The 15,222-nt window shown below is 36.6% G+C and overlaps 1 protein-coding gene across 4 annotated transcripts in view; it reads left to right on the forward strand.

The window, feature by feature from the left end:
• Nucleotides 1-15,222, forward strand: part of LOC111156104 (SMG1, nonsense mediated mRNA decay associated PI3K related kinase) — a 107,810-nt gene that overhangs the window by 37,395 nt on the left and 55,193 nt on the right. For all 4 annotated transcript variants that reach the window (XM_022516717.1, XM_022516718.1, XM_022516719.1 and 1 more), the window contains 12 exons: nt 2,168-2,293; nt 2,676-2,748; nt 3,905-4,002; nt 6,423-6,596; nt 8,297-8,521; nt 10,146-10,247; nt 11,499-11,768; nt 13,309-13,439; nt 13,604-13,765; nt 14,203-14,321; nt 14,778-14,865; nt 14,954-15,055. In XM_022516717.1, coding sequence (XP_022372425.1) covers nt 2,168-2,293; nt 2,676-2,748; nt 3,905-4,002; nt 6,423-6,596; nt 8,297-8,521; nt 10,146-10,247; nt 11,499-11,768; nt 13,309-13,439; nt 13,604-13,765; nt 14,203-14,321; nt 14,778-14,865; nt 14,954-15,055 — 1,670 coding nt within the window. The remainder of the gene's footprint in view (nt 1-2,167; nt 2,294-2,675; nt 2,749-3,904; nt 4,003-6,422; nt 6,597-8,296; nt 8,522-10,145; nt 10,248-11,498; nt 11,769-13,308; nt 13,440-13,603; nt 13,766-14,202; nt 14,322-14,777; nt 14,866-14,953; nt 15,056-15,222) is intronic.

Here is a 15,222-nt window from a genome sequence, read left to right on the forward strand (position 1 = left end):
AGAGAGCAGGCTGAGAGGCAGAGCTAGGTGCTGAGCAGGGAGCCCAATGCCAGACTCGATCCCAGGCCTCTGGGATCATGACCTGAGCTAAAGTCAGATGCCTAACCAACTGAGCCACTCAGGTGCCCCAGATGTCTTTTATTTATATGTGTTCTTTACAATTCATCATATGCTTTATTTTGCTTAAGTCACTTTAAATAATAGTTACAGTCAGTTTGTTGTGTTTTTTTTTACAGTCGGGTTTTTAAAAATCCATTTTTCTTTGATTATAGAGGTTATATGAAAAATGTGGGGGAAGATTCAGAAAATTATAACTAAATATCATAACACCATATTGGGCTTATTCTGCACATGGTTTTTATATTTTGAACATTTCTTCAAATATTTATTTTGAAAATTTTAAAATCCACAGGAAAATAGGTAGACCAGTGTAATAAATACCCGTATTATCTTTTATCTAGATTTATCACTTACTAACGTTTTTTTAAGTTTTTTTTTTTTTTATGTATTTATTTGAGAGAGGTAATGAGTGAGAGAGCACACGAGGAAGGAGGGTCAGAGGGAGAAACAGACTCTGACTGAGCAGGGAGCCAGATGCAGGGTTCAACCCCAGGACCCTGGGACCATGACCTGAGCCGAAGGCAGAGGCTTAACCGACCGAGCCACCAGGCACGCCCATCACTTATTAACATTTTCTGTACTTGTTTTATTTCTGCACACATAGGCATGTGTACTTTTTTGTTGAACCATTTTGAAAATAAATTACACATGTCATGACAGTTCACCCTATAATGCCTGAAAACGCATCCCCTAAAAATAAGGCTCTTATATAACAGCACAATTATTATCATACCTAAGAAAATTAATTTTATTACATAATACAATCCATATTCAAACGTCTGCCCTTAAGATATCTTGTACAGCTTTTGTCTTACCTGACCCAGGGTTCCATCAAGACTTGTGTGTTGTTTGGTGCTATACCTCTTTAATCACTGTTAATTAGAACAGTTCACATCTTTTTTGTCCCTCCTGTTTGTGGAATGTTCTGTTTTATGAGTTTGTCTGATTGCTCTTTCCTGACTTTAAAACTTTTGGTCACAAATACTTTCTGGGTTCGTTCTTTTGTTGCATCACACCAGCAGGCACATAACTTCAGTTTGTCTTCCTGTCAGGGATGAAGAGTTTGATCACCTCATTGAGGTGATGACCACCAGAATCTTTCCATTGTGGAGGCTTATTTTTCTCCTTTTATAGTTAGTGATCTGGGCATGATACCTTGAGACCTTCTGAATATCCTGTTTTTTTAGTTATATTTCACTCAGTGATTTTGGCTCTCACTCATATCCTGTACCTGTATAGATTTATCACATTGGCTATGCAAAATATTAGATGCTTTTCCAGTTCTAGCACTTTTTCTGTAGTTATAACCTCATTCTTTTGTAAAGAAGAGCTTTACTTTTTAGGAAAAAATGGTTTCTAACAGCTGCAAAATATTCTATCAATGGCATGCCATGTATTTGTTTAAAAAATAGATCTATATATAGTGGTAACATGAGCCTGCATGTCTGTTACTCATGTGGTCGGGCCATGCCTATCTTCTTTAAGTCATTCAAATTTGAAACAAATACTAATATCCTAAAGCATAAATTGTATAAAATTTGCTATAAATTTTGAATTGGAAAGTAATTGTCAAACTTTAAAGGAAAGTTTTCCAAGCACATCTTAATTTCTGTTCTTGAAATTTAATTAAGTCTGTGGTGTTAAAGAGAGCACTTAGGAATAATGTCAATAGACATTACTTAGGAATAATATTAAGAGACATTAAATAAGAGGACACAGTCTTTATTTTCAACCTATTTATGGTGGAATGAAATGTTTTCAACTTATTTTTGAGCTAAAACTGTAGACTTTCTTTTCTTTGGTATCATAGTCAATTTTAAAGTTACTTCTCTAAAAAAGATCTTACTATTTGAGAGAGCACATGCTCTGCATGAAGGGGGTGAGGGGCAGAGGGTGAAGCAGACTCCCCACAGAGCCAGGAGCCCAACACGGACTTGGGGTCATTACCTGAGCTGAAGATAATGTCACTTTTTGATATGAACCCAACATGCTTGTTTTCCTCCTGTTTTGTTGAATATTCATGGTTTATAACTTTTTTATTTTTTAGCTTGTAATGACCAGCCTACAGTCTATTCTTGAAAATGTGGATACACCAGAATTACTTTGCAAATGTGTTAAGTGCATTCTTTTGGTGGCTCGATGTTATCCTCATATTTTCAGCACTAATTTTAGGGTGAGTTCTCTGACTCCCTCTGTTCAGATGATGGGGTGAAGGATTGGATTTGTGTCTAAGGACCTTTTTAAATCAGAAAGAAAACAAAGTTTCTGCTTCTTGGAGTATAATCAGTGATGCTTGAGGGTCCAAGATAGAATGGTGCATTAATATGTTTTTGTAAATACCATCTGTACTTTCTGACATTAATACCTTAAAATATTTAAAGAAAAAACATTTTTTCAAGGTCATAAAGTTCCATTCTCTTGCCCTGCCTTTCCCTAAGTTTGTATAATGTCACATAGGTAGAACACAGATGCTTTTTCTAGGATTTCTTAATCCGAAGTGGTCACAGGAGAAGTAGCAGTTAGACCTTAAAACAATTCTCTTTGTCTCCAACCAGGATACAGTTGATATATTAGTTGGATGGCATATAGATCATACTCAGAAACCGTCGCTCACACAGCAGGTGTCTGGTAAGTTATTCAGCATATACCAGTCATTTAAATGTGGTGGGAAGGAACTCTGGTTCTTCAAAGTCCAGCTGTTAATACCATTTCTTTCATAATGCAAGAAAAATAATTCTTCGCAGAAATAATTTGGTTATTATGTATTTTTTCTTTTTTTAAAGATTTTATTTATTTTGTCAGAGAGAGAGAGAGAGAGAGTAAGCACAGCAGGGGGAGCTGTAGGTAGAGGGAGAAGCAGGCTTCCTGCCTAGCAAGGAGCCTAGTGTGGGACTTGATCCCAGGACCTTGGTATCCTGACCTGAGCTGATGTTAGACGCTTAATTGACTGAGCCACTCAGGCACCACAATAATTTGGTTATTATAAATGAACATTACTTGTTAACAGAATTTATCCTTTCAGAGGAAGACTTTGTACTTTGAAGTATGTAGGAGAGAGTAAGTACAGATTATAATGTTGGACCTGCGAGAAATTAAAAGGACTTATCCACGAGTCATTGTAGTGTGTACTGGTGGCAGGAGACACTGCATTGGCAATACTCAAGTATAGATTGAAAGATCCTGGATATTTGTGACTCGTTTTTCTGGTTATTTAAAAAAAAAAATGGATCAATTTGGGAAACTGTGTAATTGATAAATTTAAAAATATTTGTTTTTATTTAAGTGAATGACTACCCTGACTCATTTGGACATTTCAGCTTGTTTCAGGTGCTATAGTTTCTCTTAGCTTAATTGGTGCAATGGAATTCTGAAAATAGGATATTCCACTGAGAGTGGTTCTGACCCATTTCCATTGGGGAGATTAGTGGACGCCTTTGGTGGATAGTTGGGGTTCTGGAGTAGAAAGCCAGGCTAATGGCGGATTGTGTTAATTTAGTCTAAGCCTTGTGTATATTGACAATATGGATATTAAATCTAATGAAAAATAAGGACTAAGAATCACATTTTAATTTCTGGAGACTGTTCATTTTTGCAGTATTAAAAGAGACATTGGTTAATCATGATCAGCATGTTTACTAGTTAACAGTACTAATTTTATGAAATACGGCATTGTTTAAGGGTACACAACTTGAAAACCAGAAGACTTTGAAAACAAGGCTTTTAGATATATTTTTAATTTAGATTTTTTTGTTTTTTCTACTCTCGAATTTTTTATGATTCCTAGGGTGGTTGCAGAGTTTGGAGCCATTTTGGGTAGCTGATCTGGCATTTTCTACCACTCTTCTTGGTCAGTTTCTAGAGGACATGGAGGCATATGCTGAGGTGAGTATGTAGAAAGCTAAGTTATTTTCCTAAAATATAGTTGAGAACAAAATAATGTTAAAACAGTGGTAGATTTATTTTTTATTATTTTTTAAAATATTTTATTTTATTTTTTTAAAGATTTTATTTTTTAAAGATTTTATTTGAGAGTGCACACAAGGGTGGGGAGGAACAAAAGAAGAGGGAGAAACAGCCTCCTCGCTTGAGTAGGAGCCAGTTGTAGTGCTAGATCCCAAGACCTTGAGATCAAGACCTGAGCTAAAGGCAGACACTTAACCGAATGAGCCACCCAGGCGCCCCTATCAGTGCTGGATTTATTTAAAATAATTAAATTTAATTAATTTATTAAATAAATTAAAATAATTAAAATAATTCAGACTGCTTGACATTTAAATAGAAATTACAAAACCATTGCAATATTAAAAAAAAATTTTTAAGATACTTTTTTTAAGGTACCAGCTGAATTACCAGAAAGACTGAAAGGAAAGTAGTAGGTCTCATTTTGCAAAGCTTGAAATATTCCTGGTAGCCAGTAGTCGTCTTTTTTTTTTTTTTTTTTTTTTTTTTTAAGGTTTTATTTATCCATTTGAGAGAGAGAGCATGAGAGGGGAGAAGGTCAGAGGGAGAAGCAGACTCCCTGTGGAGCTGGGAGCCAGATGTGGGACTCGATCCTGGGACTCCAGTCGCCCAACCAACTGAGCCACCCAGGCACCCGCCAGTAGTCTTCTGAAGACATTTTCTATAGTTCATTTTTATTTTTGATACCAGAAGAGTATTAAAAGTAAGGTGAATTGATATTGTATAAAAGCTTCTAAAGACTTCTGTTACATATATTGGGGATCTTGGACCATGCTACCCCATCTTTATAGCTGATCTACCTTGCTGAAGCTCCCCAAGGGGGAGAGTCTTTACAAACCAGAATGGGCAGCTTCAGCAAGGTAGGTCAGCTATAAAGATGGGCTATGAAAAAAGATATTCTAGGTGTGGAGGCAAAGAAACAAGTGGAAGACAAAATCTTCCTCCCACTTTTCACTGAAAGGCTCGAAATAGCATAGATGAAGTTAAATTGTTATAGGAGCCTCAGACACCAGTCAAGAATCATGGTAGGTCTGAATAGAGAAGAACCACAAAGAGGTTCTCACAGGACATGGCCGATTAAGTCATGACCAGTGGGATAAGAAAGCTAAGACCCGATACCAGAGACTTCAGCAGCACCCAAGAAGTCACCATACTGTACTTGTACAGCCACAAAAATTTGCTAGAGCCAAGTCTTTTCCTCTAAAGCATGATCCAAGATCCCAGTATATATAAGAGAAAAGTCTTTAGAGGCTTTTATACAATATCAATTCACCTTATTTTCAATACTTTTCTGGGGAAGGCAAGTGTTAAAAAATTAGAAAATCTGGTTTACAAATCTAATTAAGGAAATAAGATATACTCAAAACACTAGCAAAAACCGGGATACTAGAACCAACATATACCTACATATAACTCATTCTCCTCTATTATTTTGTTGCTTATTATATGTAGGTATATGTTGGTTCTAGTATCCCATTTTTTTGCTAGTGTTTTTGAGTATATCTTGCCTCCCCCATTTGCCCTTTGTGTGCATAATGTTGGTGTGGGAGGATTATTGAATTGAGTGGCTCAAAGAATACCTGGAATAAGATTTTAGCAGAAACCAGTTTAGGAATGGCAAAAGTTTCTGGCTCCATTAATATCTCTCTGTAACAGAGCATATGTACTAGAATTTATTCCCCCCCCATTACCTTTCTGAGTTGGTATGATAAGTTATTTTCTTTAAAGATTTTATGTATTTATTTGTCAGAGAGAGAGAGAGAGAGAGAGAGAGTGAGTATTCACGAGCTGGGGGAGTGGCAGGAGGAGGGAGGAGCCTGAGCAAGGAGCCTGATGTGGGACCCAATCTCAGGACCCTGGATAGTGACCTGAACCAAAGGCGGATGCTTAACGACTGAGCCACCCAGGCATCCCCTGAGATTACGTTTGGTCTACTGAGATTACTTTTGGTTTATTTAAATACAGATTTGTTAATTAGTGAAGTATAATTTACTTTTACATTTAGATTCATGTTTCTTTCTTTAACACTATTTTTTTTTCCTTTATTTTGTGGTGATGGGGACAGAGGTAGAGGGGGAGAGAAAGAATCTTAGGTAGGCTCCATGCCCAGCACGGAGCTCAATGCGGGACTCAGTCTCACAACCTGATATGACTTGAGCCAATACTGAGAGTTGGACGCTTAAACAGTTGAGCCACCCAGGCACTCCTCATGTTTCTTTTTCTTATAGGCTAAAATGCCTTTATTTGTAAAAATAAAGTTAATTCACTTAAAAATTGGGAGTTTTTTTGTTTGTTTTGAACATTGTTCTGCTTAAATAAGAGTGCTGTGATTGCACATCTAGGACCTCAGCCATGTGGCCTCTGGGGAGTCAGTGGATGAAGATGTTCCTCCCCCATCAGTGTCGCTACCAAAGCTGGCCGCGCTTCTCCGGGTGTTCAGCACTGTAGTGAGGAGCATCGGGGAGCGCTTCAGCCCAATTCGGGGTCCTCCAATTACTGAGGCATATGTAACAGATGTAAGTGTCTTAAGGAATTTTAAGTATCATTCAAAAATAAAGTTGTTGTCTATTGTAAATGCTTCTTTTCTTTACCGAGTGAACTACGTGACTAACCCTCGTTTGTTCAGTACGTATGTATATATGTGGTTACTTTCTTAAATTGCCAGAAAAGTAGGGAATCCTATTACATCCTGGCCCTTTTCTGTCCCCTCCCCTATGTGAGAAAAAGGCTACACTCCATCTTAAAATATGCATAAACTTTTTTCTCATGAAATCCTTTATACATTCATTATTTATTTATATTCTTTTAAAATATTTCTTTAAAGATATTATAATATTTGTTTTTAATTACTGAGGTTTTTCAGCATACTGAGAATAACACACTGTAGAGAAATCCTGGAAGAGTAATTTTTTCTGAGCATGACAGGATGAAACAACTTGATAGTGTGACATCCAAGATTATAAAGATACAAGAACTTAAATATATAGCAGTCTGAGATCAGTCACAAGAGGCAGCATGATTACCACACTTCAACAGCTGCAAACATTAGCTGTACTCTGTTAAAACAGTGAGTGGTTCAGTGTAATAGACATGAGGAACCTGTCACTGTACTGTGCTTGAATAAGAAGGGAGAGACATGCGTGATACAGACATAAAATAATAAATGATTAAAATTTTACTGTTAGGATACGAGTGTAGCTTTTATTTATTTCTGTTGAAAATGTTGCAAAATAAAATAGGATATTAATTTTATATGTAATTTTTGGTAGGTTAATTGTGTATTTGAACAGAAATGTCAGATCTTGAGGATAATTAAAATCAGCAGTTTGATATTTTAAACCTGAAGGAGAGGATATAATATCTTCATTTTATTTATTCCTTTCTAAAAGTTGGTGGTTTGGTGACTGTATCAGTGTTGAAATAAAGGCAGTAAACTCAGATGTAAAACAAAAGGAAAGAAAATAATCATTTCCCAGGATAGTTATATATTTATGTATTCTTGTATGAAGGTCTTTTAGGCCTTTTTAACCTATAAGTTTAATGTCTATATATAGTGATTATTGAATATTACAGAAAAATATACTATATCACTTTGTTTTTTCTTAACTAATTTTGACTAGAAATTTAGTGCATTAATATTGACTACTATAGTTTAATAGGGTTTTTGATTGGAAATTACATGATTTTCATAATCCTCTAATAGGTACATGTTATGAATGAGACTTAACTTTTCCAAAGAGACCATCAATACATGAACTTTCATAAACTAAGGTGACTTGGATATTTAGTTTTAAAAGACTGATTACCATAAGCCCAAGTGCAGGAAGATTATTCTCATGGCAGGTTATTCCTGTGTTTAATGTTACTGTTCCAGGTACTTGTGTATTTCATGAATATAAAAATTCTGAGCTTTAGCCATTTGGTCACTTTGGTTGGGAGAGGGAAGGTGATAGGAATTGGGTTTAAGGCATATGGAGGATGGCATATTCCATTTTCTGTCACAAGAGTACTTTAGAATTTTTTAAGCAAGATCATTTATGCATATTTTACTAAAGATACCCTTATTATTCAGCCACTGAGAGGTAGAATATTAAGAGACTACTGACAAGGCAGGCAGTTAATTTTCAGTTGAAACTGCATTAAATAAAAACTATTTTCTTGCTCTGTGGAAGCTTGTGAATTTTTTTAAAAAGCTGCTTGTTCTCCCCATTTGCAGGTTCTATACAGAGTAATGAGATGTGTGACGGCTGCAAACCAAGTGTTTTTTTCTGAGGCTGTGTTGACAGCTGCTAATGAGTGTGTTGGTGTTTTGCTCGGCAGCTTGGATCCTAGCATGACTATACATTGTGACATGGTCATTACATATGGATTAGATCAACTGGAGAACTGCCAGACTTGCGGTACAGATTATATCATCTCAGTCTTGAATTTACTCACATTGGTATGTGAATTCTTTCTTGTGGCTTATTAATATGTTGTTTTTTCAAGCCCTTAAATTAGTGTGGAAGAAATGAAGGCCTTAGTTGTTATTTTTTTTTTTTAAGAGTGCATTAGTCTTACTTATATAATCTAGTTTGCTTTTGCCCTGTTATCTGTTTATTTTTAGTGTTTGATCTCAGTGTAGCTTTTATTCCTTTTTTTTTTTTTGATGAAACATTGTCTTTCATATAAGACTACTTAGTATTCCTGATAAATATTATATAGATACTTGGTAACTATTTTGAAAGACCTTGTTGTGTTTTATTTTCCATATGAAACTTGTTTTATAGTTTTTATTCTTAACCATAAGTATTCTTCCTTTCTACCATTTATTATGAACATTTTGAAGTATATTAAAAAAAAGAGTAGTATAATAAATCTCTGTATACTTAATACTGTTTCTCTAATTAGAAACACATGGTCCATCTGGTTTCATCTAGACCTCTCTGACACTCTGGCTCTTCCTTGCTCTGCCTCCATCCCCGACTGGATTGTTTTAAAGCAAATTCTACGTGATATTCTGCTGAACATTTCTGCTAAAGTTATACCTTTCTTTGCCAATATTAAAAAAAAATGCACATGTTTAAGTATAGATACATGTATCCTCTTTAGGGATCTAGACATTTTAATGTCATCATGTTAAGGCCTTAAGATTCAGTTTAGATATATTACTTTTTTTTTTTTTTTTAAGATTTTATTTATTTATTTGACAGAGATCACAAGTAGGCAGAGAGGCAGGCAGAGAGAGAGGAAGGGAAGCAGGCTCCTTGCTGAGCAGAGAGCCTGATGCGGGGCTTGATCCCAGGACCCTGGGATCATGACCTGAGCCGAAGGCAGAGGCTTTAATCCACTGAGCCACCCAGGCGCCCCTAGATATATTACTTTTTTAATTAGTAGATATTTTTCAGAGCAGTTTTTAGGTTTCACAAATACTGAGCTTTAAGTATGGACTTCCCATACCCTGTCCCACAATAGTGTCCCTCATTATTATTTTTTTTAAGATTTTATTTATTTGTCAGAGAGAGAGAGCATGAGCACAAGCAGGGGAGCAGCAGGCAGAGGGAGAAGCAGAAGCAGGCTCTCCACTGAGCAGGGACCCCCGATGCGGGGACTCAATCCCAGGATCCTGGGATCATGAGCTGAGCTGAAGGCAGACGTTTAACTGACTCAGCCACCCACGTGTCCCAGTTTCCCTCATTAACATCTTGCTTCAGTGTGGTACATTTATTACAATTGATGAGCCATATTGACATGTTATTAACTGAGGTCCATAGTTCACCTTAGGGTTCATTCTCTGGATTGTACGTTCTGTGAGTTTTGACAAATGAATAATGCCACATATTCATTATTGTAGTATCATACAGAGTAGTTTTGCTGCCCTAAAAATCCCTTGTGCTCCACCTGTTCATCCGTCCTTAATCCTTGGTAACTAGATATTTTTACTGTCTCCATAGTTTTGCCTTTTCCAGAATGTCATATTAGTTGAATCATAGTATGTAGCCATGTCAGATGGGCTTCCTCATTTAAAGTTCCCCCATGTCCTGTTGTGTCTTGGTAGCTCACTTCTTTTTATTTTATTCTTTTAGATCGTTGAACAGATAAATACAAAACTACCATCATCATTTGTAGAAAAACTGTTCATACCATCATCTAAACTACTGTTTTTGCGTTATCATAAAGAAAAGGAGGTAAGTGTTGCATTGAGAAGGACTTTTGGTAACTTCAGTCATTGAAGAGTTTACTCAAGTTGCTTACTAGCCTACATAAACGAAGTGGGAATGAAATGATAAATGTTTTAAAATACAGTGATTAAATGATTTATTAGTATTTGTTGATTGTCATACCAGTGTGCCAGATACTCTTTTCAGATTTCTGTAATTTGTTTTATTAATATTTCATAAAACAAGTTATATTTATAAAGTTATAAATTCAGAAGCATAGTATATCACAAATTTCATTATTAGCTTCTCATCTGACTCCCAGTCAGAACCACTATAGGCTTTCCAAGTGCACAGAAGAAAACGAATTGTAATATTCTCTCTTTTCTTTTTCTTCAAGATTTTATTGATTTATTTGACACAACGAGCAAGGGGGAGAGGGAGAGGGAGAAGCAGGCTCCCTGCTGAGCGGGAGCCCGATGTGGGGCTCAATCCTGGGACTCGATCCTGGGACCCTAGGATCATGACCTGAGCCGAAGGCAGACGCTTGACAGCTGTGCCCCTTAGGTGTTCCATAAATTGCTTTTTTTATGTGTGTTTTGATACCAGTCATTTTTAAAAAATGGCCTTCTGGGGCACCTGGGTGACTCAGTGGGTTAAGCCTCTGCCTTCAGCATAGGTCATGATCTCAGGGTTCTGGGATCGAGCCCCACATTGGGGCTCTCTGCTCAGCAGGGAGCCTGCTTCCCCTCTCTCTGCCTACTTATGATCTCTCTCTCTGTCAAATAAAAAATATCTTTTTAAAAAAAATGACCTTTTAAGAACTTCTAATTTAGAGGACTCTGTAATAAAGTTTTGAAGATTTTTATAAATTTATTTACACATGTAGGTTCCCTAAGGTTGATTTTTTAAAAAAAATCTTAGGTCTTTGGTGTTGTGGACAGTGAATTTATTTTTCTTTCTTTCTTTCTTTCTTTTTTTTTTTTCCCCAATTTTTAAAGATCATTTATTTATTTCACAGACAGAGATCACAAGTAGGCAGAGAGGCAGGCAGAGAGAGAGGAGGAAGCAGGCTCCCCGCCGAGCAGAGAGCCCGATGTGGGGCTTGATCTCAGGACCCTGGGATCATGACCTGAGCCGAAGACAGAGGCTTTAACCCACTGAGCCACCCAGGCGCCCCGTGAATTTATTTTTCTTAAAATTGATTTGTACCATTACATTATACAGTTAGTAATTTTATTTTCCATTTAATTACCACTTTCTTGAATTCTCTCTTTAAAGGTTGTTGCTGTAGCCCATGCTGTTTATCAAGCAGTGCTCAGCCTGAAGAATATTCCTGTTTTGGAGACTGCCTATAAATTAATTTTGGGGGAAATGACTTGTGCACTAAACAACCTGCTGCATAGTCTACAACTTCCTGATGCCTGCTCTGAAATAAAACATGAGTCTTTTAAAAATCACGTATTCAATGTAGACAATGCAAAATTTGTAGTTATATTTGACCTCAGTGCCCTGACTACAATTGGAAATGCCAAAAACTCACTAATTGGGGTGAGTCTTTACTTGCAGTGCTTTGTTTTATTCTTACTTAAGCCTCTCTTCATTGCATGTTTACCTATGTTATTTACTGCCGTTATCATGTCAGTATCTCCAGAGTCACTGTAGACCACACTGCCATATGTATGTAGGACATGCCTGGATCATTAAAATTGACAGGAATGTTTTCTTGCTGTTGTATTTCCCTTATCCCTTCCTTTCCTTGACAACACTTATAAGATTTTCTTATATTTGTCTTACTCTTAAAAAACTGTCTTTTATGAATTTATATGGATTCTAGCATGCTTATAAAAAATTTGTCAATGTTTTGCACAGTTCAGATTTGTGTAGTTCTTCTTCCCTGCTTTTCTCCTCTTCACTAATGTTAGTGCTTACATATGGTCTTCCTTTTTGAGTTCCTACTTTTCTCTAGGAATATTCGTATATTCTTTCTTTTGGGAAAAGAGTAAAGATTTCTTCCCTTTAAGAAATTTGATGTGACCTTCCTTTTGACTGATAATTATTGCTTTAATTTGTTTATTTTTTCCCTTGTGTTAGACCTTTCATGATTGGAAGACATTACTTCTAATAAAAAAAAAAGCGTATAATTAAAGGATTAGGTTTTCTAAAAGAGAAGGGAGGGAAAAGTCAAATTTTGATGTTTAGATTTGCGTGCTCTCCTGATCAGATTGCCTTGTATCACTCCATGAGTAGCAGTTCCTTCCCCCACTGCTAGTCATGGCTGATGGTGTACAGTAAACTCTACTCAGACCCTAAAATTTCGTTGTTGAGGAATTCACATTGTATATAGATTTGAGGAGGTTTTTTTGTCTTGTAATCTGGAAACAGAGTGGGTCAGGAAGGGGCAGGCAGATGAAATGGAGTACCTGAGCAGCAGAAGGAAAAGGGAAGGATGGGAACGGCTTAAGAAAGTGGTAAGATGTGCTGTTTTCCTCATCGGACAGGGCACCTTACTGTTTAGTATATGGAAAATTGAGGAGATGCTGTTTGCTACATTGCGAGGTACAGAGGACTTTGTTTAGATCAGGAATCCATAGACTACAGCCTATCGGCCAAATATAGCTCAATACCTTTTTCTGTCTCTTTTAAAAAATTACTTTCTTTATGTGGGAGAGTGAGTGCAGGAGAGCACAAGCAGGGGCAGGGGCAGAGGTAAAGGGGGAAGCTCCCCGCTGATCCAGGAACCTGGCATGCTCAATCCCAGGGCCCTGAGATCATGACCTGAGCTGAAGGCAGACACTTAACCGACTGAGCCACCCAGGCACTCCTGTTTTTTCCTCTTTTTTAAAAAAGTATCTTTATTGATATGTAATTCAAATATCATATAATTCCCACTTAAAGTGTACATTCAGGGGCACTTGGGTGACTCAGTTGGTGACGTGTCCGACTCTTGATTTCGGCTGAGGTCGTGATCTGAGCCACCTGGGTGCCCCTGTCATTTTAACTTTCAAAAAATGTGTACATATATTTTGAGGAATAAGCTTATATGTGTCTTGGAGAAGCCAAACATTTGTTTTCTTTTGTACATCATCAGATGTGGGCGCTGTCTCCAACTGTCTTCGCCCTGCTGAGTAAGAATCTGATGATTGTGCACGGTGACTTGGCTGTTCACTTCCCTGCCATTCAGTACGCCGTGCTCTACACGTTGTATTCTCATTGTACCAGGTACTATACTGTACAGATACTTCTTGTAAACAAGGGTTTGTTTTTTCTTTTGAACTTTTGTGGGCTCTCATAAGAGTAGATTTTTAAAAATACGTGTTGACTTTGGAATTACTTTCTTTTTTTCAATTAGAGATGAAAAGGTGATTTTTTCCTTTGTCTTCCAGGCATGATCACTTTATATCTAGTAGTCTTAGTTCTTCTTCCCCATCTTTGTTTGATGGAGCTGTGATTAGTACTGTAACTACAGCTACAAAAAAACATTTCTCAATTATACTGAATCTTCTGGGAATATTGCTTAAGAAAGATAATCTTAACCAGGATACAAGGTAACTAAATAATATTACCTAATTTTAAGTGTTCTTCTGAACTTTTATTAATTTAGTTATGTAATTTGAGGGTAGGAAATCCAGATTATTGGGGTGGTAGGGTGGAGCAGCTTCATAAACACTTCAAAATACAGCTTTATTATTTAGTTTAGGATTTCTGGTTCTTTCCCAAAAGAATTAAATGAAACCTGCAATGTTTAGTTGAAGAATGTTATCTGTAGAGGTCTTTATAATCTTTGCTACAACTTATGCTAGTTTGGGGACATTTTCTTAAAAGGCATGCAACTTTTTGACAAAGGAATTTCTATAGTTTGAGTTTTTGTTTCCTGTTGCTTGACATATTTAAAGAAACCAAAAACAAAGTAATGTAAGAAGAATAGACCTTTTTCTTTCTTTCTTTCCTTCTTAAGAAATCAACTGGTTGTTTTGTGTTTCAGGAAACTGTTAATGACCTGGGCTTTGGAAGTGGCTGTGTTAATGAAGAAGTCTGAAACATATGCACCCTTATTCTCTCTTCCATCTTTCCATAAATTTTGCAAAGGCCTTTTAGCCAACAGTAAGACTCTGTGATTTTTTAAAATTTTGTTATTCTTCACTTAAAAGGGATCTTTAGTAATGAAAGATAGGCACTTGAACATTTTCATAACGTGAAATGTATAATTCCCATCTCAATGGCAGATGCATAATCTGTCTTAATTTTTTCTTATTCTTAATATGTAAGTTGTTTTTAAGTGATTGTTTAAGCTTATGTGAATGTTTATGCATTCTGTATACTTTTAAAATTCCCTTCAGGAAATGGTTGAGGTGAAACTCATGACTTTAAGTGGCTTTTGTTGAATGTGTCATTTTCCTAAATGTTACTGCCAGCAAGGGTTCTAGGCAGGAGCAGGGCCTAGTCCATCCATGGTAGGCATTTACTGTTTGTTGAATGAGTGAATGGGATCAGGAAGTTAGGACATGCTGGCATGTAATTTCTTCTGGCAAACTGAAAGTGTCTTTTAATTTCTAATAGCTCTCGTTGAAGATGTGAATATCTGTCTGCAAGCATGCAGCAGTCTACATGCTTTGTCTTCTTCTTTGCCAGACGATCTTTTACAGAGGTATGTACTAAAGATCATATCTTTGACCCTAGTCCTAATAACTTGAGGCTGTTGCCACACTCGTGTTATCTGTTTCATTTTTTTGTAGGTGTGTTGATGTTTGCCGTGTTCAACTTGTCCATAGTGGAACTCGTATTCGACAAGCATTTGGAAAGCTGTTGAAGTCAATTCCTTTAGATGTTGTTTTGAGGTATAACGGTTGCATTAGAACAAAAACATCCCATGGTTGTGACTGCCTGGTAGTCCTTTAGGAAGAGACAAATTGCCTATTAGTGAATCTTGTATGGCACCTCTCAGTGATTGAAGAGATGTCATAGGGTCAAGTTGTGCAGGTCTAGAAGAAAGTAACAAGATTTT

The sequence above is a fragment of the Enhydra lutris genome, unplaced genomic scaffold (genome assembly GCF_002288905.1).
Source record: "Enhydra lutris kenyoni isolate GAN:26980312 unplaced genomic scaffold, ASM228890v2 scaffoldscaffold45, whole genome shotgun sequence".
Classification (NCBI taxonomy): Eukaryota; Metazoa; Chordata; class Mammalia; order Carnivora; family Mustelidae; genus Enhydra; species Enhydra lutris.